At 49.8% G+C, this 23,443-nt stretch overlaps 1 protein-coding gene across 5 annotated transcripts in view; it reads left to right on the top strand.

Annotated features, from left to right (window-relative positions):
• ANXA7 (annexin A7) overlaps positions 1–23,443 on the top strand; it is a 118,236-nt gene that overhangs the window by 25,348 nt on the left and 69,445 nt on the right. For 2 of the 5 annotated variants that reach the window (XM_069753390.1, XM_069753389.1), the window contains exon 1: positions 16,596–16,736. The exons of 1 other annotated variant lie outside the window; for it this stretch is intronic. Coding sequence is in view for 1 of the 4 variants with exons in the window: in XM_069753387.1 (XP_069609488.1) it covers positions 22,279–22,313 (35 nt within the window). In the remaining 3 variants the exon portion in view is untranslated. Of the gene's footprint in view, positions 1–16,595; positions 16,737–22,242; positions 22,314–23,443 lie in introns of those variants that run through there. 2 more of the 5 variants (XM_069753387.1, XM_069753388.1) reach the window with 2 other exon arrangements.

Raw genomic sequence — 23,443 nt, 5'->3', positions numbered from 1 at the left:
TGTCACACTCTAGGCCGCCGTATAGACGTGTATGTACATTATGTCACACTATAGGCAGCTGTATAGTCGTGTATGTACGTTATGTCACACTCTAGGCCGCCGTATAGACGTGTATGTACATTATGTCACACTATAGGCAGCTGTATAGTCGTGTATGTACATTATGTCACACTATAGGCCGCCGTATAGTCGTGTATGTACGTTATGTCACACTATAGGCCGCCGTATAGTCGTGTATGTACGTTATGTCACACTCTAGGCCGCCATATAGACGTGTTTGTACGTTATGTCACACTCTAGGCCGCCGTATAGTCGTGTATGTACGTTATGTCACACTATAGGCCACCGTATAGACGTGTATGTACATTATGTCACACTCTAGGCCGCCGTATAGACTTGTATGTACGTTATGTTACACTCTAGGCCGCCGTATAGACGTGTATGTACGTTATGTCACACTATAGGCCGCCGTATAGACGTGTATGTACGTTATGTGTCACGCCCGCACATACTTACCCGGCTTCTCCCATCCCTCGGCGCGCTCACGATCCTGTCCCGCGCCGCTCTGCCTCCTCCTTCGCCGGCTCTCGGCGTCTGGTCTCTTCGCGCATGCGCGGTCGCGTCTCCCCCGTCGCTGAGCCTTCTGGGAGGTCGCGACCCGGTGGCTCCGCCCCAACATGGCGGCGCCCATCGGGTATTTCTTCCCGGCGTCTTCCTAGGTAAGACGCCTTTGCTTTGTAGGTGCACTGTCTGCCGTCAGTGTCCCTATGCCCTAGGCTCCCCTGTACCAGTGTCTTTTCTCAGCCCAGTCCTTGCTTTGTCTCTGTATCCTGCCAGTCCATGTTCCTGTTGTATACTGCCAGTCCGTGTTCCTGCTGTATCCTGCCAGTCCGTGTTCCTGCTGTATCCTGCCAGTCCGTGTTCCTGCTGTATCCTCCCAGTCCGTGTTCCTGCTGTATTCCGCCAGTCCGTGTTCCTGCTGTATTCCGCCAGTCCGTGTTCCTGCTGTATCCTGCCAGTCCGTGTTCCTGCTGTGTCCTGCCAGCCCGTGTTCCTGCTGTATCCTGCCTGTCCGTGTTCCTGCTGTATCCCGCCAGTCCGTGTACCTGTTGTATCCTGCCGGTCCGTGTTCCTGCTGAGTCCTGCCGTTCCGTGTTCCAGACATTCTTTCAGTTAAGTCTTGTTTTCCTATTATTCTCTGCCATCCTTATAGCCTGTGGTTTCCTTCTTTATTTTTGGTCGTCCCTTTGGCTCTAGCTGTTGTGTCTCCATTCCCCCGAGGTCCTGCTCCTAACACTCCCTGTATAGGGGGTGATTCCATCTGGTCCGCTCGACCCCGGGGGCTCTAGAGTCACGACCCAGAGGGTCCACTCTCGGATTTCTGTCTGAATACTTACAGGAAGCAAAGGCCATGGACCCCGCTGGGGCCTCTGCTACGCAAAAAGAGCTACTCTTTTTGCGGGAGAATCAGTCCCGTATGATGTCCTTTATGAAGGCTATGGATTCTCGTTTGTCCACGCTCCAGTCCTCCGATCCTGGCAACGCCGCTCTACTCATTGGCTTACAGCAAGAGTTAGCTCAGCAGCGTGACACCCAGGCCCATATACTTAGTTATATGTCTTCTATTGACGATCGGCTGCTTTCCATCCAGACAGCCGCTTCTACGTCTGCTCCTGCTTCCCACCCTCCACCCCGCTTGGCTAAACCGCCTCGGTACAATGGGGATCCTAAGTCCTGCCGAGGATTTCTAAACCAATGCCGTCTTCACTTTGAGCTTCTGCCCCAGCATTACCCGACGGATCGGTCCAAAGTTGCGTTTTTGATTTCCCATCTAGAGGGTGACGCCTTGGCATGGGTTAATCCACTCTGGGAGCGAGACGATCCCCTAGTCTCCCGGTTGTCTGAATTTTTGGAGACTTTCCGTCTTGTCTTTGACGAACCTGGACGACTGGCCTCTACAACTGAAGCCCTATTCTCTCTCCATCAGGGATCGTTATCCGTAGGCCAGTACGCTATTCAGTTCCGCACCCTCTCCTCTGACTTGGGCTGGAACAATGAGGCGTTAGTGGGTGCTTTCTGGCGGGGTCTCTCTGGGCGCATAAAGGATGAGTTAGCTGGTCGGGACACCCCTACGGTTTTGGAGGAATTAATTTCCTTAGCGACCCGTATTGACCTTCGGTTCCAAGAACGCGCTCGCGAGCGGAGGTCTCTTCGTCCTTCTTCTGCCACCCGTAAGCCACTCAGTCCACAGCCTAGAACCTCCTCTCAGGCGTCCGCACCGGAACCTATGCAAGTGGACCGTCTTAAAATGTCCGAACAACGTCGTAAAGAGAGGCGCACTCAGGGGTTATGTTTTTACTGCGGAAGTGCTGCTCATTTATTGCGCTCTTGCCCTGAACGTCCGAAAACTCCTCCGCCTAGGTCAGGTAAGAGAGGCCTCCCTAGGTGTGTGTGATTCCTCTCAACCCCTTACTTTGTCCGTTCTTTTGCATATTGCGGGCAAGGGCGTTTCTCTGGATGCGTATGTGGATTCGGGCGCTGCAGGGAATTTTATTAGGTTGGAAGAGGTTTTGAAATTCTCCGTTCCAGTCAGAACCTTAGAGGCTCCTGTGATTCTAGCATCTGTGGATGGTAAACCTTTACAGGAGACCATTACTCAAGTGACACTTGAGGTGGAACTTCAGGTTGGGGCTCTGCACAAGGAGAGAATTGCATTTTATGTTTTAGCGGGTCTGTCTCATCCTATGCTCTTAGGTCTTCCTTGGTTACGGAGCCACGAGCCCATTTTAGATTGGCGCAATGGTAATATCTTGCGCTGGGGTGAGCTTTGTCGGGAACGTTGTCTGCTGCCGGTGCGTCCTGTGGGATATTCCTCTAATTCTTCTCCTTCTTCTTCCTTTCCCGCCTTACCCTCTGTCTACAGCGCTTTTTCTGATGTCTTCAACAAGAAGGAGGCTGAGGAGCTTCCGCCTCACCGTCTCTATGATTGTCCCATAGATCTCGTGCCTGGAACTAACCCGCCCAGGGGCAGAATCTATCCTCTCTCTCCTGCTGAGACTCAAGCTATGTCTGAGTACATTCAAGAAAATCTTGCTAAAGGTTTCATCCGCAAGTCTTCTTCTCCGGCCGGAGCAGGGTTTTTTTTCGTGAAGAAGAAAGACGGTTCCCTCCGTCCCTGCATTGATTATCGAGGCCTAAACAACATCACGGTGAAGAACAAATATCCTCTGCCACTCATTCCGGAACTCTTCGACCGTCTTCGGGGTGCGCAAATCTTTACCAAATTAGATCTACGTGGCGCATACAATCTGGTTCGTATTCGTGCAGGCGATGAGTGGAAGACCGCCTTCAATACTCGTGACGGTCACTACGAATACTTGGTTATGCCGTTTGGTCTCTGCAACGCCCCCGCGGTTTTCCAGGAATTTGTGAACGATGTATTTCGGGATCTTCTCTACTCCTCAGTCGTGGTTTACCTTGACGACATCCTCATCTTCTCTCCGGATCTCTCCACTCACAGGCGAGATGTCCGCCGAGTCCTGCAAAGGCTAAGAGAGAATCATCTGTTCGCTAAGATTGAAAAGTGCGTCTTTGAACAGTCCTCTCTTCCCTTCCTTGGGTATATTGTCTCAAGATCTGGCTTAGAGATGGATCCAGAGAAGGTTTCTGCTGTCCTGAATTGGCCTCGTCCTCTTGGAACAAAAGCAATCCAACGTTTTCTTGGCTTTGCCAACTACTATAGACAATTTATTCCTCATTTTTCTTCCATGACCAAGCCTATCTCTGCCCTGGTTCGCAAGGGAGTCAATTCCAGCCTTTGGACCCCTGAGGCTGAAGAGTCTTTTAGTTTCGCTACGGCCCCTGTGCTTCATCGTCCTGATGCTAATAGACCGTTTGTCCTTGAGGTCGACGCATCTTCTATTGGAGCTGGAGCAGTACTTTTGCAAAGATCTTCGTCCGGACGTTTGGTGACCTGTGGTTTCTTTTCTAAAACTTTTTCCGCTCCTGAGCGTAACTACTCTATAGGGGATAAGGAGCTATTGGCTATTAAGCTAGCCTTGGAAGAATGGCGTTATCTTCTTGAAGGGTCTCTTCATCCATTCATCATTTACACTGACCACAAGAATCTGGCCTATATTCAGTCTGCCCAAAGACTAAATCCACGACAAGCCAGATGGTCTTTATTCTTCGGACGATTTGAGTTTGAACTTCATTTCCGACCTGGAAATAAGAATGTCAAAGCAGATGCTCTTTCGAGATCCTTTCAACCTCAGGACATGGAGGATTCTCCGGCTCACATCATTGATCCTGCGAGGATCGTCACTCTCGCTCCTCTAAGAGTGATTCCTACTCCTCCTGGCAAGACTCTTGTGGCTAATCAAGACAAGGAGAGAGTTTTACGTTGGGGTCACTCCTCCAAAATTGCAGGACATGTAGGAGTCAAGAAGACACTGTCTCTTATCTCTCGGCACTACTGGTGGCCATCTCTCCGTCAAGACGTCACCAAATTCATCGCTTCTTGTCCTTCTTGTGCTAAAAATAAAGTCCCTAGGCAGCTTCCCTCCGGTCTCCTGCATCCTCTACCTGTGCCTTCCGTTCCATGGAGTCATATCGCTATGGACTTCATCACTGATCTACCTTCTTCCTTGAATTGCTCTGTCATCTTGGTTGTTGTAGATCGGTTCTCTAAAATGGCTCACTTCATCGCTTTGCCTGGTCTGCCTTCCGCTCCTGAGTTGGCAAAGATCTTTTTACACCAAGTCTTCCGTCTTCATGGTTTTCCACATCATATTGTCTCAGACCGTGGAGTACAATTTACCTCACGTTTTTGGAGAGCTCTCTGCAGTCTATTAAAGGTTAACTTGGACTTCTCTTCCGCCTATCACCCTCAGTCCAACGGACAAGTGGAGCTAGTTAATCAAGTTCTGACTACATATCTGCGACACTTCACCAATGCACACCAAGATGACTGGGTCTCTCTTCTCCCTTGGGCTGAATTCTCTTACAACAATCTTCCCAGCGAGTCTTCCTCCAAATCTCCCTTTTTCGTAGTCTATGGTCAACATCCGAACATTCCTCTTCCTGTTTCTCTTTCCTCGGGGGTACCGGCAGCGGATTTCTTGTCCCGGGAATTCTCTACGATTTGGAATGAGACCAAAGTGGCTCTTGAGAAAGCTAGCCTTAATATGAAAAGGTTTGCTGACAAGAAGCGTTTGGATGTTCCGCCATATTCTCCGGGTGATAAAGTTTGGCTCTCCTCTCGCTATATCAAGCTTAAAATTCCCTCTTACAAACTGGGTCCTCGCTACATTGGTCCTTTTCCTATCTTGAGTCGCATTAATGATGTCTCTTATAAGTTGAAGCTACCTGCCTCTTTGCGCATCCCCAATGCCTTCCATGTGTCTCTTCTTAAACCCGCAGTCTTTAATTGTTTTCACTCCGCTACCTCTTCCTCTCCTCAGCTCTGTACTTCTGATGGAATCTTTAATGTTAAAGATATTCTTGCCAAAAAAGTAGTTAGGGGTAAAACTTATTTTTTGATTGATTGGGAGGGATTTGGCCCTGAGGAGAGGTCCTGGGAGCCCCGAGAGAACATCAACGCTCCCCTCATCATGAAAAGATTCCTTTCTAGCCTTAAAAGGAGGGGGACTAAGGAGGGGGGTACTGTCACGCCCGCACATACTTACCCGGCTTCTCCCATCCCTCGGCGCGCTCACGATCCTGTCCCGCGCCGCTCTGCCTCCTCCTTCGCCGGCTCTCGGCGTCTGGTCTCTTCGCGCATGCGCGGTCGCGTCTCCCCCGTCGCTGAGCCTTCTGGGAGGTCGCGACCCGGTGGCTCCGCCCCAACATGGCGGCGCCCATCGGGTATTTCTTCCCGGCGTCTTCCTAGGTAAGACGCCTTTGCTTTGTAGGTGCACTGTCTGCCGTCAGTGTCCCTATGCCCTAGGCTCCCCTGTACCAGTGTCTTTTCTCAGCCCAGTCCTTGCTTTGTCTCTGTATCCTGCCAGTCCGTGTTCCTGTTGTATCCTGCCAGTCCGTGTTCCTGCTGTATCCTGCCAGTCCGTGTTCCTGCTGTATCCTGCCAGTCCGTGTTCCTGCTGTATCCTCCCAGTCCGTGTTCCTGCTGTATTCCGCCAGTCCGTGTTCCTGCTGTATTCCGCCAGTCCGTGTTCCTGCTGTATCCTGCCAGTCCGTGTTCCTGCTGTGTCCTGCCAGCCCGTGTTCCTGCTGTATCCTGCCTGTCCGTGTTCCTGCTGTATCCCGCCAGTCCGTGTTCCTGTTGTATCCTGCCGGTCCGTGTTCCTGCTGAGTCCTGCCGTTCCGTGTTCCAGACATTCTTTCAGTTAAGTCTTGTTTTCCTATTATTCTCTGCCATCCTTATAGCCTGTGGTTTCCTTCTTTATTTTTGGTCGTCCCTTTAGCTCTAGCTGTTGTGTCTCCATTCCCCCGAGGTCCTGCTCCTAACACTCCCTGTATAGGGGGTGATTCCATCTGGTCCGCTCGACCCCGGGGGCTCTAGAGTCACGACCCAGAGGGTCCACTCTCGGATTTCTGTCCGAATACTTACATTATGTCACACTATAGGCCGCCGTATAGACGTGTATGTACGTTATGTCACACTATAGGCCGCCGTATAGACGTGTATGTACGTTATGTCACACTATAGGCCGCCGTATAGACGTCTATGTACGTTATGTCACACTCTAGGCCGCCGTATAGACGTGTATGTACGTTATGTCACACTCTAGGCCGCCGTATAGACGTGTATGTACGTTATGTCACACTATAGGCCGCCGTATAGACGTGTATGTACGTTATGTCACACTCTAGGCCGCCGTATAGACGTGTATGTACGTTATGTCACACTCTAGGCCGCCGTATAGACGTGTATGTACGTTATGTCACACTATAGGCCGCCGTATAGACGTGTATGTACGTTATGTCACACTCTAGGCCGCCGTATAGATGTGTATGTACGTTATGTCACACTATAGGCGGCCGTATAGACGTGTATGTACGTTATGTCACACTATAGGCAGCCGTATAGACGTGTACGTACGTTATGTCACACTATAGGCGGCTGTATAGATGTGTATGTACGTTATGTCACACTATAGGCCGCCGTATAGACATGTATGTACGTTATGTCACACTCTAGGCCGCCGTATAGACTTGTATGTACGTTATGTCACACTCTAGGCCGCCGTATAGACGTGTATGTACGTTATGTCACACTATAGGCCGCCGTATAGACGTGTATGTACGTTATGTCACACTATAGGCCGCCGTATAGACGTGTATGTACGTTATGTCACACTCTAGGCCGCCGTATAGATGTGTATGTACGTTATGTCACACTATAGGCGGCCGTATAGACGTGTATGTACGTTATGTCACACTATAGGCAGCCGTATAGACGTGTATGTACGTTATGTCACACTATAGGCGGCTGTATAGACGTGTATGTACGTTATGTCACACTATAGGCAGCCGTATAGTCGTGTATGTACGTTATGTCACACTCTAGGCCGCCGTATAGACATGTATGTACGTTATGTCACACTATAGGCCGCCGTATAGACGTGTATGTACGTTATGTCACACTATAGGCGGCCGTATAGACGTGTATGTACGTTATGTCACACTCTAGGCCGCCGTATAGACATGTATGTACATTATGTTACACTCTAGGCCGCCGTATAGACGTGTATGTACATTATGTCACACTATAGACAGCCGTATAGACGTGTATGTACGTTATGTCACACTCTAGGCCGCCGTATAGACATGTATGTACGTTATGTCACACTCTAGGCCGCCGTATAGACATGTATGTACGTTATGTCACACTCTAGGCCGCCGTATAGACATGTATGTACGTTATGTCACTCTAGGCCGCCGTATAGACGTGTATGTACATTATGTCACACTATAGGCCGCCGTATAGTCGTGTATGTACGTTATGTCACACTATAGGCCGCCGTATAGACGTGTATGTACGTTATGTCACACTCTAGGCCGCCGTATAGATGTGTATGTACGTTATGTCACACTATAGGCGGCCGTATAGACGTGTATGTACGTTATGTCACACTATAGGCAGCCGTATAGACGTGTATGTACGTTATGTCACACTATAGGCGGCTGTATAGACGTGTATGTACGTTATGTCACACTCTAGGCCGCCGTATAGACATGTATGTACGTTATGTCACACTATAGGCCGCCGTATAGACGTGTATGTACGTTATGTCACACTATAGGCGGCCGTGTAGACGTGTATGTACGTTATGTCACACTCTAGGCCGCCGTATAGACGTGTATGTACATTATGTCACACTATAGGCCGCCGTATAGACGTGTATGTACGTTATGTCACACTATAGGCCGCCGTATAGACGTGTATGTACATTATGTCACACTATAGACAGCCGTATAGACGTGTATGTACGTTATGTCACACTCTAGGCCGCCGTATAGACATGTATGTACGTTATGTCACACTCTAGGCCGCCGTATAGACATGTATGTACGTTATGTCACACTCTAGGCCGCCGTATAGACATGTATGTACGTTATGTCACACTCTAGGCCGCCGTATAGACGTGTATGTACATTATGTCACACTATAGGCAGCCGTATAGTCGTGTATGTACGTTATGTCACACTCTAGGCCGCCGTATAGACGTGTATGTACATTATGTCACACTATAGGCCGCCGTATAGTCGTGTATGTACGTTATGTCACACTATAGGCCGCCGTATAGTCGTGTATGTACGTTATGTCACACTCTAGGCCGCCATATAGACGTGTTTGTACGTTATGTCACACTCTAGGCCGCCGTATAGTCGTGTATGTACGTTATGTCACACTATAGGCCGCCGTATAGTCGTGTATGTACGTTATGTCACACTCTAGGCCGCCATATAGACGTGTTTGTACGTTATGTCACACTCTAGGCCGCCGTATAGACGTGTATGTACATTATGTCACACTCTAGGCCGCCGTATAGACTTGTATGTATGTTATGTTACACTCTAGGCCGCCGTATAGACATGTATGCACGTTATGTCACACTATAGGCCGCCGTATAGACATGTATGCACGTTATGTCACACTATAGGCGGCCGTATAGACGTGTATGTACGTTATGTCACACTATAGGCCGCCGTATAGACGTGTATGTACGTTATGTCACACTCTAGGCCGCCGTATAGATGTGTATGTACGTTATGTCACACTATAGGCGGCCGTATAGACGTGTATGTACATTATGTCACACTATAGGCAGCCGTATAGACGTGTATGTACGTTATGTCACACTATAGGCGGCCGTATAGACGTGTATGTACGTTATGTCACACTCTAGGCCGCCGTATAGACATGTATGTACGTTATGTCACACTATAGACAGCCGTATAGACGTGTATGTACGTTATGTCACACTATAGGCCGCCGTATAGACATGTATGTACGTTATGTCACACTCTAGGCCGCCGTATAGACATGTATGTACGTTATGTCACACTATAGACAGCCGTATAGACGTGTATGTACATTATGTCACACTCTAGGCCGCCGTATAGACATGTATGTACGTTATGTCACACTCTAGGCCGCCGTATAGACATGTATGTACATTATGTCACACTATAGACAGCCGTATAGACGTGTATGTACGTTATGTCACACTATAGGCCGCCGTATAGACGTGTATGTACATTATGTCACACTATAGACAGCCGTATAGACGTGTATGTACGTTATGTCACACTATAGGCGGCCGTATAGACATGTATGTACGTTATGTCACACTCTAGGCCGCCGTATAGACATGTATGTACGTTATGTCACACTCTAGGCCGCCGTATAGACATGTATGTACGTTATGTCACACTCTAGGCCGCCGTATAGACATGTATGTACGTTATGTCACACTCTAGGCTGCCGTATAGACGTTTATGTACGTTATGTTACGCTCTAGGCCGCCGTATAGATGTGTATGCACGTTGTTACGCTCTAGGCCACCGTATAGACATGTATGTACATTATGTTATGCTCTAGGCCGCCGTATAGATGTGTATGTACGTTATGTTACGCTCTAGGCTGCCGTATAGATGTGTATGTACGTTATGTTACGCTCTAGGCTGCCGTATAGATGTGTATGTACGTTATGTTACGCACTAGGCCGCCGTATAGATGTGTATGCACGTTGTTACGCTCTAGGCCACCGTATAGACGTGTATGTACATTATGTTATGCTCTAGGCCGCCGTATAGATGTGTATGTACGTTATGTTACGCTCTAGGCTGCCGTATAGATGTGTATGTACGTTATGTTACGCTCTAGGCTGCCGTATAGATGTGTATGTACGTTATGTTACGCACTAGGCCGCCGTATAGGCATGTATGTACGATATTACATGTACGTACGTTACTACCGAGTCTGACACATTCAGCCGTTTGAATCTACTATATAATTGTGTAAGGGTCACTTCCATCTTTCTATCTGTCCTTCTGTCTGTCTAATATAAATGACCAGGGTCACCCGCACACAATACCAGCTGGTGCTTAGGAGGAAAAATAAGTTCTGTCTGTCTGTCACGGATATTCATTGGTCGCGGCCTCTGTCTGTCATGGAATCCAAGTCGCTGATTGGTCGTGGCAAAACGCCCACGACCATTGACATGACCAATCAGCGACGGCCACAGTCCGGCGGCAATATGGCCGCTCTTTCCTCCCTGCAGTCAGTGTCTGCTCCATACTCCCCTCCACTCACACAGGGTAATGGCAGCGGTAACGGCCCGCGGTGTAACGCTCCCCGGTTACGCAGCTATTAACCCTGTGTGACCAACTTTTTACTATTGATGCTGCGTATGCAGCATCAATAGTAAAAAGATCTAATGTTACAAATAAGAATAATAAAAAAAAAAGGTTATTCTCACCCTCCGACGTCGCGTCCTATCCTCGGCAGTGCAAGCGGCAGGTTCCAGTGCTAAGGATGCTATGCGAGAAGGACCTGCCATGACGTCACGGTCATGTGACCGCGACGTCATCACAGGTCCTGCGCTCATACCAACCCTGCGACTGGAAGCTTCCGTGTGCACCGCACACAGGCGACAGGACTACAAGGGGCCCTCGGAAGGTGAGTATATGTTTATTTTTTATTTTTTAACCTGTTACATACGTGGCTGTGCAATATACTACATAGCTGGGCAATATACTACGTGACTGGCCAATATACTACGTGACTGGGCAGTATACTACGTGTCTGTGTGGTATACTACGTGTCTGTGCGGTATACTACGTGTCTGTGCGGTATACTACGTCGCTGTGCAATATACTACGTGGCTGGGCAATATACTACGTCACTGGGCAATATACTACGTAGCTGGGCAATATACTACGTCACTGGGCAATATACTACGTAGCTGGGCAATATACTACGTGACTGGGCAATATACTACGTGACTGGGCAATATACTACGTGACTTGGCAATGTACTACGTGGCTGGCAATATACTACGTGGCTGGGCAATATACTACGTGGCTGGGCAATATACTACGTGGCTGGGCAATATACTACGTAGCTGGGCACTATACTACATGTCTGTGCTGTATACTACGTTGCTGTGCAATATACTACGTGGCTGGGCAATATACTACATCACCGGGCAATATACTACGTGGTTGGGCAATATACTATGTCACTGGGCAATATAATGTCACTGGGCAATATACTACGTGGCTCTGTGCTGTATACTACGTAGCTGCGCAATATACTACGTGACTGGGCAATATACGTCCTCCCTCCTTATGTACCCGTGTGCCTTGCTATCTGCTCATGTTTAATGTATTTGTCTATATTTGCCTCGTATTCACATGTAAAGCGCCATGGAATAAATGGCGCTATAAAAATGTATAATAATAATAATAATATACTACGCGACTGGGCAATATACTACATGGCTGGGCAATATACTATGTGACTGGGCAATATACTACGTCACTGGGCAATATACTATGTAGCTGGGCAATATACTACGTGGCTGGGCAATATACTACGTCACTGGGCAATATACTACGTGGCTGGGCAATATACCACGTGACTGGGCAATATACTACGTGGCTGGGCAATATACTATGTGGCTGGGCAATATACTACGTGACTGGGCAATATACTACGTGACTGGGCAATCTACTACTTGACTGGGCAATAAACTACGTGGCTGGGCAATATACTACGTGGCTGGGCAATATACTATGCGGACTGGGCAATATAGTACGTGACTGGGCAATATACTACGTAGCTGTGCAATATACTATGTGGCTGGGCAATATACTATGCGGGCTGGGCAATATACTACGTGGCTGGGCAATATACTATGTGGACTGTGAAATATACTATGCGGGCTGGGCAATATATTACGTGGCTGGGCAATATACTACGTGGCTGGGCAATATACTATGTGGACTGTGAAATATAGTATGTGGGCTGGGCAATATACTACGTGGCTGGGCAATATACTACGTGACTGGGCAATATACTACGTGGCTGGGCAATATAGTATGTGACTGGGCAATATACTACGTGGCTGGGCAATATACTGTGTGGCTGTGCAATATACTATGTGGACATGCATATTCTAGAATACCCGATGCGTTAGAATCGGGCCACCATCTAGTCCACAATATATCTATATACATAATTGTCTAAGGGTCACTTCCGTCTGTCTGTCCTTCTGTCACGGTTATTCATTCGCTGATTGGTCTCGGCAGCTGCCTGTCATGGCTGCCGCGACCAATCAGCGATGGGCACAGTCCGATTAGTCCCTCCCCTACTCCCCTGCACTCACTGCCCGGCGCCCGCTCCGTAATCCCCTCCACTCACCACTCACACAGGGTTAATGACAGCGGTAACGGCCCGCGGTGTAATGCACTCCGTTACCGCTGCTATTAACCCTGTGTGTCCCCAACTATTTACTATTGATGCTGCCAATGCGGCATCAATAGTAAAAACATGTCATGTTAAAAATAATAAAAATAATAATAAACAAAAACCCTGCTATACTCACCCTCCGCCGCCTTTCTCGCTCCTCTCCACGCTCCCGGGACCACTCCATTGCAAGTGGCAGCATCCGCTCCTGTCCCAGGGCTGGTGTGCGACAAGGACCTGCCATGACGTCACGGTCATGTGACCGCGACGTCATCGTAGGTCCTGCTCACACCAGCCCTGGGACGGGACCGCAAGCTTCCGCTTGCAATGGAGCGATCCCGGGAGCGTGGAGAGGAGCGAGAAAGGGGGCGGAGGGTGAGTATAGCAGGACTTCAACGGGCCTTCGGAAAGGTGAGTATATGTTTATTTTTTTTTTTAAGTCTCTATACTACGTGGCTCTGTGCTGGGCAATATACTACGTGACTGGGCAATATACTACGTGGCTGGGCAATATACTACGTGGCTGGGCAATATACTACGTAACTGGGCAATATACTACGTGGCTGGGCAATATACTGCGTGGCGGGGCAATATACTACGTGGCTGGGCAATATACTACGTAACTGGGCAATATACTACGTGGCTGGGCAATATACTACGTGGCTGGGCAATATACTACGTGGCTGGGCAATATACTACGTGACTGGCTAATATACTACGTGGCTGGGCAATATACTACATCACTGGGCAATATACTACGTGGCTGGGTAATATACTACGTGGCTGGGCAATATACTACATCACTGGGCAATATACTACATCACTGGGCAATATACTACGTGGCTGGGCAATATACTACGTGGCTGGGCAATATACTACATGGCTGGGCAATATACTACATCACTGGGCAATATACTACGTGGCTGGGCAATATACTACGTGACTGGGCAATATACTACATGGCTGGGCAATATACTACATCACTGGGCAATATACTACGTGGCTGGGCAATATACTATGTGGCTGGGCAATATACTACATCACAGGGCAATATACTACATGGCTGGGCAATATACTACGTGGCTGGGCAATATACTACGTAACTGGGCAATATACTACGTGGCTGGGCAATATACTACATGGCTGGGCAATATACTACATCACTGGGCAATATACTACGTGGCTGGGCAATATACTATGTGGCTGGGCAATATACTACATCACAGGGCAATATACTACATGGCTGGGCAATATACTACGTGGCTGGGCAATATACTACGTGACTGGGCAATATACTACGTGGCTGGGCAATATACTACGTGGCTGGGCAATATACTACGTAACTGGGCAATATGCTACGTGGCTGGGCAATATACTGCGTGGCGGGGCAATATACTACGTGGCTGGGCAATATACTATGTGGCTGGGCAATATACTACATCACAGGGCAATATACTACATGGCTGGGCAATATACTACGAGGCTGGACAATATACTACGTGGCTGGGCAATATACTACATCACTGGGCAATATACTACATCACTGGGCAATATACTACGTGGCTGGGCAATATACTACGTGGCTGGGCAATATACTACATGGCTGGGCAATATACTACGTGGCTGGGCAATATACTACGTGGCTGGGCAATATACTACGTGGCTGGGCAATATACTACATGGCTCGGCAATATACTACGTGGCTGGGCAATATACTATGTGGCTGGGCAATATACTACATCACAGGGCAATATACTACATGGCTGGGCAATATACTACGAGGCTGGACAATATACTACGTGGCTGGGCAATATACTACATCACTGGGCAATATACTACGTGGCTGGGCAATATACTACGTGGCTGGGCAATATACTATGTGGCTGGGCAATATACTACATCACAGGGCAATATACTACATGGCTGGGCAATATACTACGAGGCTGGACAATATACTACGTGGCTGGGCAATATACTACGTAACTGGGCAATATACTACGTGGCTGGGCAATATACTACGTGGCTGGGCAATGTACTACGTGGCTGGGCAATATACTACGTGACTGGCTAATATACTACGTGGCTGGGCAATATACTACATCACTGGGCAATATACTACGTGGCTGGGTAATATACTACGTGGCTGGGCAATATACTACATCACTGGGCAATATACTACATGGCTGGGCAATATACTACGTGGCTGGGCAATATACTACATGGCTGGGCAATATACTACATCACTGGGCAATATACTACGTGGCTGGGCAATATACTACGTGGCTGGGCAATATACTACATGGCTGGGCAATATACTACATCACTGGGCAATATACTACGTGGCTGGGCAATATACTATGTGACTGGGTAACATACTACATCACAGGGCAATATACTACATGGCTGGGCAATATACTACGAGGCTGGGCAATATACTACATGGCTGGGCAATATACTACATCACTGGGCAATATACTACGTGGCTGGGCAATATACTATGTGGCTGGGCAATATACTACATCACTGGGCAATATACTACGTGGCTGGGCAATATACTACATCACAGGGCAATATACTACATCACTGGGCAATATACTACGTGGCTGGGCAATATACTATGTGGCTGGGCAATATACTACGTGGCTGGGCAATATACTACGTGGCTGGGCAATATACTACGTGGCTGGGCAATATACTACGTGGCTGGGCAATATACTACATCACAGGGCAATATACTACGTGGCTGGGCAATATACTACGTGGCTGGGCAATATACTATGAGGCTGGGCAATATACTACATGGCTGGGCAATATACTACGTGGCTGGGCAATATACTATGAGGCTGGGCAATATACTACATCACAGGGCAATATACTACGAGGCTGGGCAATATACTACGAGGCTGGGCAATATACTACGAGGCTGGGCAATATACTACGAGGCTGGGCAATATACTACGTGGCTGGGCAATATACTACATGGCTGGGAACTATACTACGAGGCTGGGCAATATACTACGTGGCTGGGCAATATACTACATCACTGGGCAATATACTACATCACTGGGCAATATACTACGTGGCTGGGCAATATACTATGTGGCTGGGCAATATACTACGTGCCTGGGCAATATACTATGTGGCTGGGCAATATACTACGTGGCTGGGCAATATACTACGTGGCTGGGCAACATACTACGTGGCTGGGCAATATACTACATCACAGGGCAATATACTACGTGGCTGGGCAATATACTACGTGGCTGGGCAATATACTACATCACAGGGCAATATACTACGAGGCTGGGCAATATACTACGAGGCTGGGCAATATACTACGAGGCTGGGCAATATACTACGAGGCTGGGCAATATACTACGAGGCTGGGCAATATACTACGAGGCTGGGCAATATACTACGAGGCTGGGCAATATACTACGAGGCTGGGCAATATACTATGTGGACATGCATATTCTAGAGAATATCCGATGCGTTAGAATGGGGCCACCATCTAGTGTCCTATAATAAGGATATTATTCTCTGTCAGCAGCCCCGCCCCCCAGTGGTTGCCATGGTACACGCCGGCCCTTCAGAAGACGAAACCCTCCCTTGTCCCGCCCTGCACACATTTCTTGGAGGGGACGTCACGTGATGGGCAGAACCACCTTGTCTTCCGGGTAGGGGTACGTTCAGCATAGTTACCTCCCACCCGAGGGATTTGGTGTTGACGTCTCGGTGTTGGCAGCTGCGGGTCCTGTCAGCCTCCTCCTGTTTGCAGCGGTGCGGCACCGGGGACAAGGTGAGGCGGCTCCGGGGCTGTGCCTCCTCGGGGGGCACATAGCTCAGTGCTGGGAGGGGGCGCAAGTTCCTGGGAAGTTTGTGGCGTCATTATCCTGTAGTGAGGCGGGTACGTGCCGCGCTCGGCAGACCTGCGCATATAGCAGAGCTGACTCTGTGACTTGGCTGTTATTTATTATGTGCAGTCCTGTTGGGTGACAAACTCCGCTCTGCTACATTCTGCCATGACACTGGGCGGCAGGGGTGTGTAACATGGCAGCGCTGCCGGGTGGCTCGTACGTCAGTGTTTCCACTTGTTACCACACCCTGAAGGTTATTCCCTGGGAGGAAGAAACTTGCAGAACATGTTCTGGTGAGCAGGGAGCCCACACTACACCCTGTGTGTCTAGCAGAGCTGAGTATGTGGCCAAAGGTTACACCTGTGTGCTGGCTGCTTGTGAGACGTGTCTGCATCCTGCACCACAGGGACCAGCTCAGCTCTGCTACATCTGAGGGAGAGTCTATATATCCTCTGTATGTAACCTGTGGGATCAGCTGAGAGGAGCCGGTGCTGGTCTACAGGAGGATATTGGGGCCGTACAGGGGATCTGATATTGGGAGAAATCCTCTCCTGCTGACCTGCCATGGGGAGGGGACGCCCGGCTGGGCGCCTGTGGGCCGACTGTGCGCTGGGCGCCTGTGCGCTGGGTGCCTGGGGGCCGACTGTGCGCTGGGCGCCTGGGGGCCGACTGTGCGCTGGGCGCCTGGGGGCCGACTGTGCGCTGGGCGCCTGGGGGCCGACTGTGCGCTGGGCGCCTGGGGGCCGACTGTGCGCTGGGCGCCTGGGGGCCGACTGTGCGCTGGGCGCCTGGGGGCCGACTGTGCGCTGGGCGCCTGGGGGCCGACTGTGCGCTGGGCGCCTGCGGGCCGACTGTGCGCTGGGCGCCTGCGGGCCGACTGTGCGCTGGGCGCCTGCGGGCCGACTGTGCGCTGGGCGCCTGCGGGCCGACTGTGCGCTGGGCGCCTGCGGGCCGACTGTGCGCTGGGCGCCTGCGGGCCGACTGTGCGCTGGGCGCCTGCGGGCCGACTGTGCGCTGGGCGCCTGCGGGCCGACTGTGCGCTGGGCGCCTGCGGGCCGACTGTGCGCTGGGCGCCTGCGGGCCGACTGTGCGCTGGGCGCCTGCGGGCCGACTGTGCGCTGGGCGCCTGCGGGCCGACTGTGCGCTGGGCGCCTGCGGGCCGACTGTGCGCTGGGCGCCTGCGGGCCGACTGTGCGCTGGGCGCCTGCGGGCCGACTGTGCGCTGGGCGCCTGCGGGCCGACTGTGCGCTGGGCGCCTGCGGGCCGACTGTGCGCTGGGCGCCTGCGGGCCGACTGTGCGCTGGGCGCCTGCGGGCCGACTGTGCGCTGGGCGCCTGCGGGCCGACTGTGCGCTGGGCGCCTGCTGGGCCGACTGTGCGCTGGGCGCCTGCGGGCCGACTGTGCGCTGGGCGCCTGCTGGGCCGACTGTGCGCTGGGCGCCTGCGGGCCGACTGTGCGCTGGGCGCCTGCGGGCCGACTGTGCGCTGGGCGCCTGCGGGCCGACTGTGCGCTGGGCGCCTGCGGGCCGACTGTGCGCTGGGCGCCTGCGGGCCGACTGTGCGCTGGGCGCCTGCGGGCCGACTGTGCGCTGGGCGCCTGCGGGCCGACTGTGCGCTGGGCGCCTGCGGGCCGACTGTGCGCTGGGCGCCTGCGGGCCGACTGTGCGCTGGGCGCCTGCGGGCCGACTGTGCGCTGGGCGCCTGCGGGCCGACTGGGCGCCTGTGGGCCGACTGTGCGCTGGGCGCCTGTGGGCCGGCAAATTCACACACTGATCTTCTAATCATACAGCTGTCACTCTGCACCTGAGATCAGAACAGACTGGGGACTGTCCTGTCATAACCCATTTCTGGTCCCATCATTGCCCTGTAAATCTGTCAGTTGGATGCATAGCAGAGGTGAATTCCTCCCTAGTTCAACTTGTCATGAGCAATTCATGGCATGTGAGACATCTTGGTGAGTATTTAAAGGGGTCATCAGGTCATTAATGGGTGAGTCCTGATCTGTATTATGTCAGGTGGTAATGGATGTCTGACCCCCACCAAATCCGCTGTTATCTGCAGTGGTTGGATATGAGCGATAGATCTCCACAGCTCCTGCACTGTATGTTGGATAATGCTGAGTATTACAGTCACTTTCAAGCAAATTGGATATAAATTGCAAGAATCGTCAGCATCCACTACACAATGCTCTGAGCTGCTGTGTTCTGCTTCACCCATTGCTTCTATCGGGTCAGATGAGATTAGCTGGTCTGTGGGGGTGTCGGGTGTCTGACCCTCCTCCATCTTATATTGATAACTTACCGTAAGGATAGGTCATCAATATGGGAGTCCTGGACATTCCCTTTAAATGATCATACACCTTAGGGTACGTGTCCACGTTCAGGATGGCCAGCTCTTTGGACGGAGCGGAAAACTCGATCCGCCCCCTTCTGTAGACGCGATGATGCCGGATGTGTTCATGGCAGACATCCGGAATCATCGCACCCCACACATAGGGTTCTGTGTTTTACCTTGCTGCAGCGCAGCGACGCCGCAAGGTAAACAGATATGCTGCGTTCTAAAAAGATGTGCCGCATGTCCGGAAACGCAGGGCCGCCGGGTGCGTGTTACCACGCATAGTGGAGACGGGATTTAATAATAATAATAATAATAATTTTTATTTATATAGCGCCAACATATTCCGCAGCGCTTTACAAATTATAGAGGGGACTTGTACAGACGATAGACATTACAGCATAACAGAAATACAGTTCAAAACAGATACCAGGAGGAATGAGGGCCCTGCTCGCAAGCTTACAAACTATGAGGAAAAGGGGAGACACGAGAGGTGGATGGTAACAATTGCTTTAGTTATTCGGACCAGCCATAGTGTAAGGCTCGGGTGTTCATATAAAGCTGCATGAACCAGTTAACTGCCTAAGTATGTAGCAGTACAGACACAGAGGGCTAATACTGCATAAAGTGTATGAGAACATGATGCGAGGAACCTTTTTTTTTTTTTTTTTTTTTTTATTATAATTAGGCCACACAGGGATCGTTAGGTTAATGCATTGAGGCGGTAGGCCAGTCTGAACAAATGAGTTTTTAGGGCACGCTTAAAACTGATAATATCCACTATGCTGTAATGTCTGGACGCTGCGGATTGAACGCTGCGGCTCTATGCAGCGTTCAGTCCTCAGCTAGTCCGGATGTAAAACGGCCCGTGGACACATACCCCCTCCCGGCACCTCCGCCTGCCTCTGGTCTGTGAATGACCGGTCACTGCTGAGATTTCAAACAGGAGGCTGCAGAGGGTTTGAGGAAACAGACTGGGAGAAGACCCCATGTGCACTGAGATCTAATTAGCAGAACACGTCAAATGCTGATTAAAAAGAAGCAACAAAGAGGATTTTGTTATTACCGTAGTTATCAGTATTACAGCGACATTACACCCATGTCTTTACTGTACATTATAAAATCGTGCTGACAGGGTCTCTTTAAATGAGAAATGGACTCACGCTTGTGTATTGACCGACAGCTAGTTACTGCAAACATTCATATACACATATTGTCGGCCAATCCTGCCCATGTTCTGTATAGAGATGAGAGAAAGCTGATGTTACCCAATGGCATCAGGGTGTAAATTCAACAGCCTGACTCTCCCAGCCTTCCCAAACATCTTGTGTGAGAGGGAGGTCAGGACAGTAGTGCTTGCAAATCTCATCCAGAATTAATAACTGATCTAGGCAGGGGTTGGGGTCTACCCTGTGGGAAGTTGGTAACTACTGAACAATCCCTTCTCAAAAGCTAAAGTGACCATAATAAAACATATACTGTACTTTTCACCTAGACCGGCACCACTCCTCCAACGTTGACTCTTTGCCCCCCCTGCGGTGACATCGTACTGTTGTGTGGTGACCACTGCAGCCAATCGGCTGCTGCTGATCAGCTGCACTTTTAGTATTCAGTAGTCATTAGATGAGATGTTGGTACATCCAGCATATCATCCCTCCATCGTCCACATGGGCTGCTGCACTTTACACTTGGAGCAGCACTGGTGAAGCAGCATGCTCAGTCACATCTAGATCTTGTGGCTATGAATAGAAGGCATGAGACGACTGATGTCTTCTGATCTTCATCGTACTGAACTCTGCCTCAGGCCATGTTCACATGTGGCAGCGTGCTTGTGTATCTGATGCTGCAGATCTGATACACAATATATGTGGAGGAATGGTTGTGACAAGCGTTCATGTCACACTTCTGAGCTTGAAGTTTAATGCTGTCTACAGAGCTGACCAGCTGTAACATTTATGTGTGGTTGTGGTATATAATAGACTCCTTACACGATTATGGTATATCTTACATTTCTCTATTATGCTAAAATCTAAGAAAAAAAAATGAAAATCTGTTTATCTAGATTTTGCAGTCACATAATTAAGGCGTCCCTGTTGGTGTTTTGTGTGGCCGAAAGCATTGGGTGCAGACCTTAGTTGATTCTTGACGTCCTATGCAGTCTTCTCTAATTGCCATGGTACAAATCCTTTATAATCACAGGTATCTATTGTAGGTGCGACCTATAATCCTACTGTGTGAGCATAGCCCAAGGGCTAGGCTCATCTACCAACATTTCCAGTTATGCAGAACTGTCTCCCATGGCTTACTCATGCATGTATGTGCTTTCTCACTAACGCCGAACATCTGTCACTTTAGTGGTAGTTGTTCTTGGATATTCTGAATGCTGTGAATAGCCTGTTGTGAAAGATCAGTGTCGTAAAGTGGAGCAACATCCTGGGTCTCGTGGTGTTTGCTAAAGGAATAGGGATCAATAGTAAGCTGCTGTTCAAACATCACCGGTCAGTCCATTACCCATATCTTACACCTATAATCTGTCATTACACCTGGAATCTACCTATACTTTATGTTAATGGCTGAAGATTGCATTGTAAAAAAGGAAGCCTTTTTTTCTCCAGTCGCCTTCCACGACAGCAGTATCGGAGGATGTCTCCCCGCCCTATTAGGGGACAAGAAACAAATTACCCCTCCCCTTCCTGCAACCCCCAGTGTTGTTTCCTGTCCCCTATGGGGCATGAAGAGGTTCTCTGATAGTGTGGCCGGCAGTCGGAGCACTGTTACCTTAGTCGAGGTCGGGGGCTCCGCTCTCCTCCTCCTGTGACTGCTCCCATCTCCGCGTCCACCGTGTGACTTGGGACCCCTATCCCGCTCTTCCTGTGCCTCCTCGTGGGGCAAAGCAAGGCGGTGAAGCGCACCAGGGTCCTCCTGTAGCTCCCCCGGCTCTCTCCTCCCTCCTCGCTGCTGCCGGAGGCCGCGCGTGCGCACCGGAAGTGACGCGTCAGAACTTCCGGTTTTGTCTCCATGCGCTGGAGCTCGCGTGCGCGCGCCGGCCGGCGTCCTAAAAATCCTGCGGCAGCCATGACTGGCGATTACTGACATCGCCCCCTACGGACCCTGGGGAGGAGGAGGAGCACTAAATTCGCTGGCGACCTCAATGCACGTATATTCCTGTTCGGGGGAAGCCTCCAGGTAAGGCCTCTGTCTGTCCCTTTGTGACCGGTGACTGACTGACCCTATGGACGGCGACAAACCCCCTGCACTCTGCTTCTGCAGAGCCTAGCATCACCCTCCTACTGTAAGTAGAGGATGAGGTCGCTTGCTGTCCAGTTATTTATGAAGTGGCTTAGTCCACCTTTCTCTTTTTAGGGAGACAAGGTCCCTGCCCTTAGAAAAGATAAGATGCCCAGCCGCAAGTGTGGTGCATGTACGTCCAAGCTTCCCTCGCTTATAAGAAAAAGCTCTGCCAACAATGCACGGATGAAGTGCTGCGTAGTGAACAGCCCTTTCTTCTGGACAGCCTCAGAACCCTCATCAGACAGGAGGTTCACTCCTCTATGGTGACCCTGTCCCAGGCCCCGACACCACAGCCCCCTCCTCCTAAGAAAAGGAAGATGACTCCTATTGATTCTGACTCTGACGAGATCCATACCTCGGGTTCAGAGGACATTTGGGAGAATATAGATGACATAGTTTTTATATGGTCGGGAGGCCCAGTTTCATTACTAGATTTTATTGATAGTCTTAATAAAAATAATTATTTTTTAAAGTTCACAGTTACCACAAGTAATAAAGAAATAAATTTTTTAGATTTAAAATTTTTTATAGAGGAGAATAGAATCCAAACCACTTTATATCACAAACCTACCGACTCAAATAATTACATTTCATTAAGCAGTTGCCACTTACCTAGTTGGCTCTTGAACGTACCCAAGAGCCAATTTATAAGAGCCCATAGAAACTGCTCTAAATCAGAGGACTACAAAAAGGAGACAAATACTCTGATAGAGAAGTTTTGTCAGAAAGGATATGATGAGGAGACGTTGACACGGGTTAAGGAACAAGTGGAGAAAAAGCCAAGACAAAAACTTCTTGAACAAAAAAAGAAAAAAAGTAACACCATGGGAAATGAAGTGATACTGATAATAACGTCATATAACTCCAATAGTTATTTTTTGAAAAAAATCGTTAATAAACATTGGAGTTTACTTAAGGAAGATAGGGTAATCGGTAACACATTAACAGAATATCCACGATTTATTTATAGGAGGGCTAGCAATTTAGGTAACATATTAGCTCCATCTGTTCGTAAACCGACGCCG

This window comes from Ranitomeya imitator, chromosome 2 (genome assembly GCF_032444005.1).
Source record: "Ranitomeya imitator isolate aRanImi1 chromosome 2, aRanImi1.pri, whole genome shotgun sequence".
Taxonomy (NCBI): domain Eukaryota; kingdom Metazoa; phylum Chordata; class Amphibia; order Anura; family Dendrobatidae; genus Ranitomeya; species Ranitomeya imitator.
Note: the sequence above shows the minus strand (reverse complement) of the source record. Positions and strands in the feature narration are given on the sequence as shown.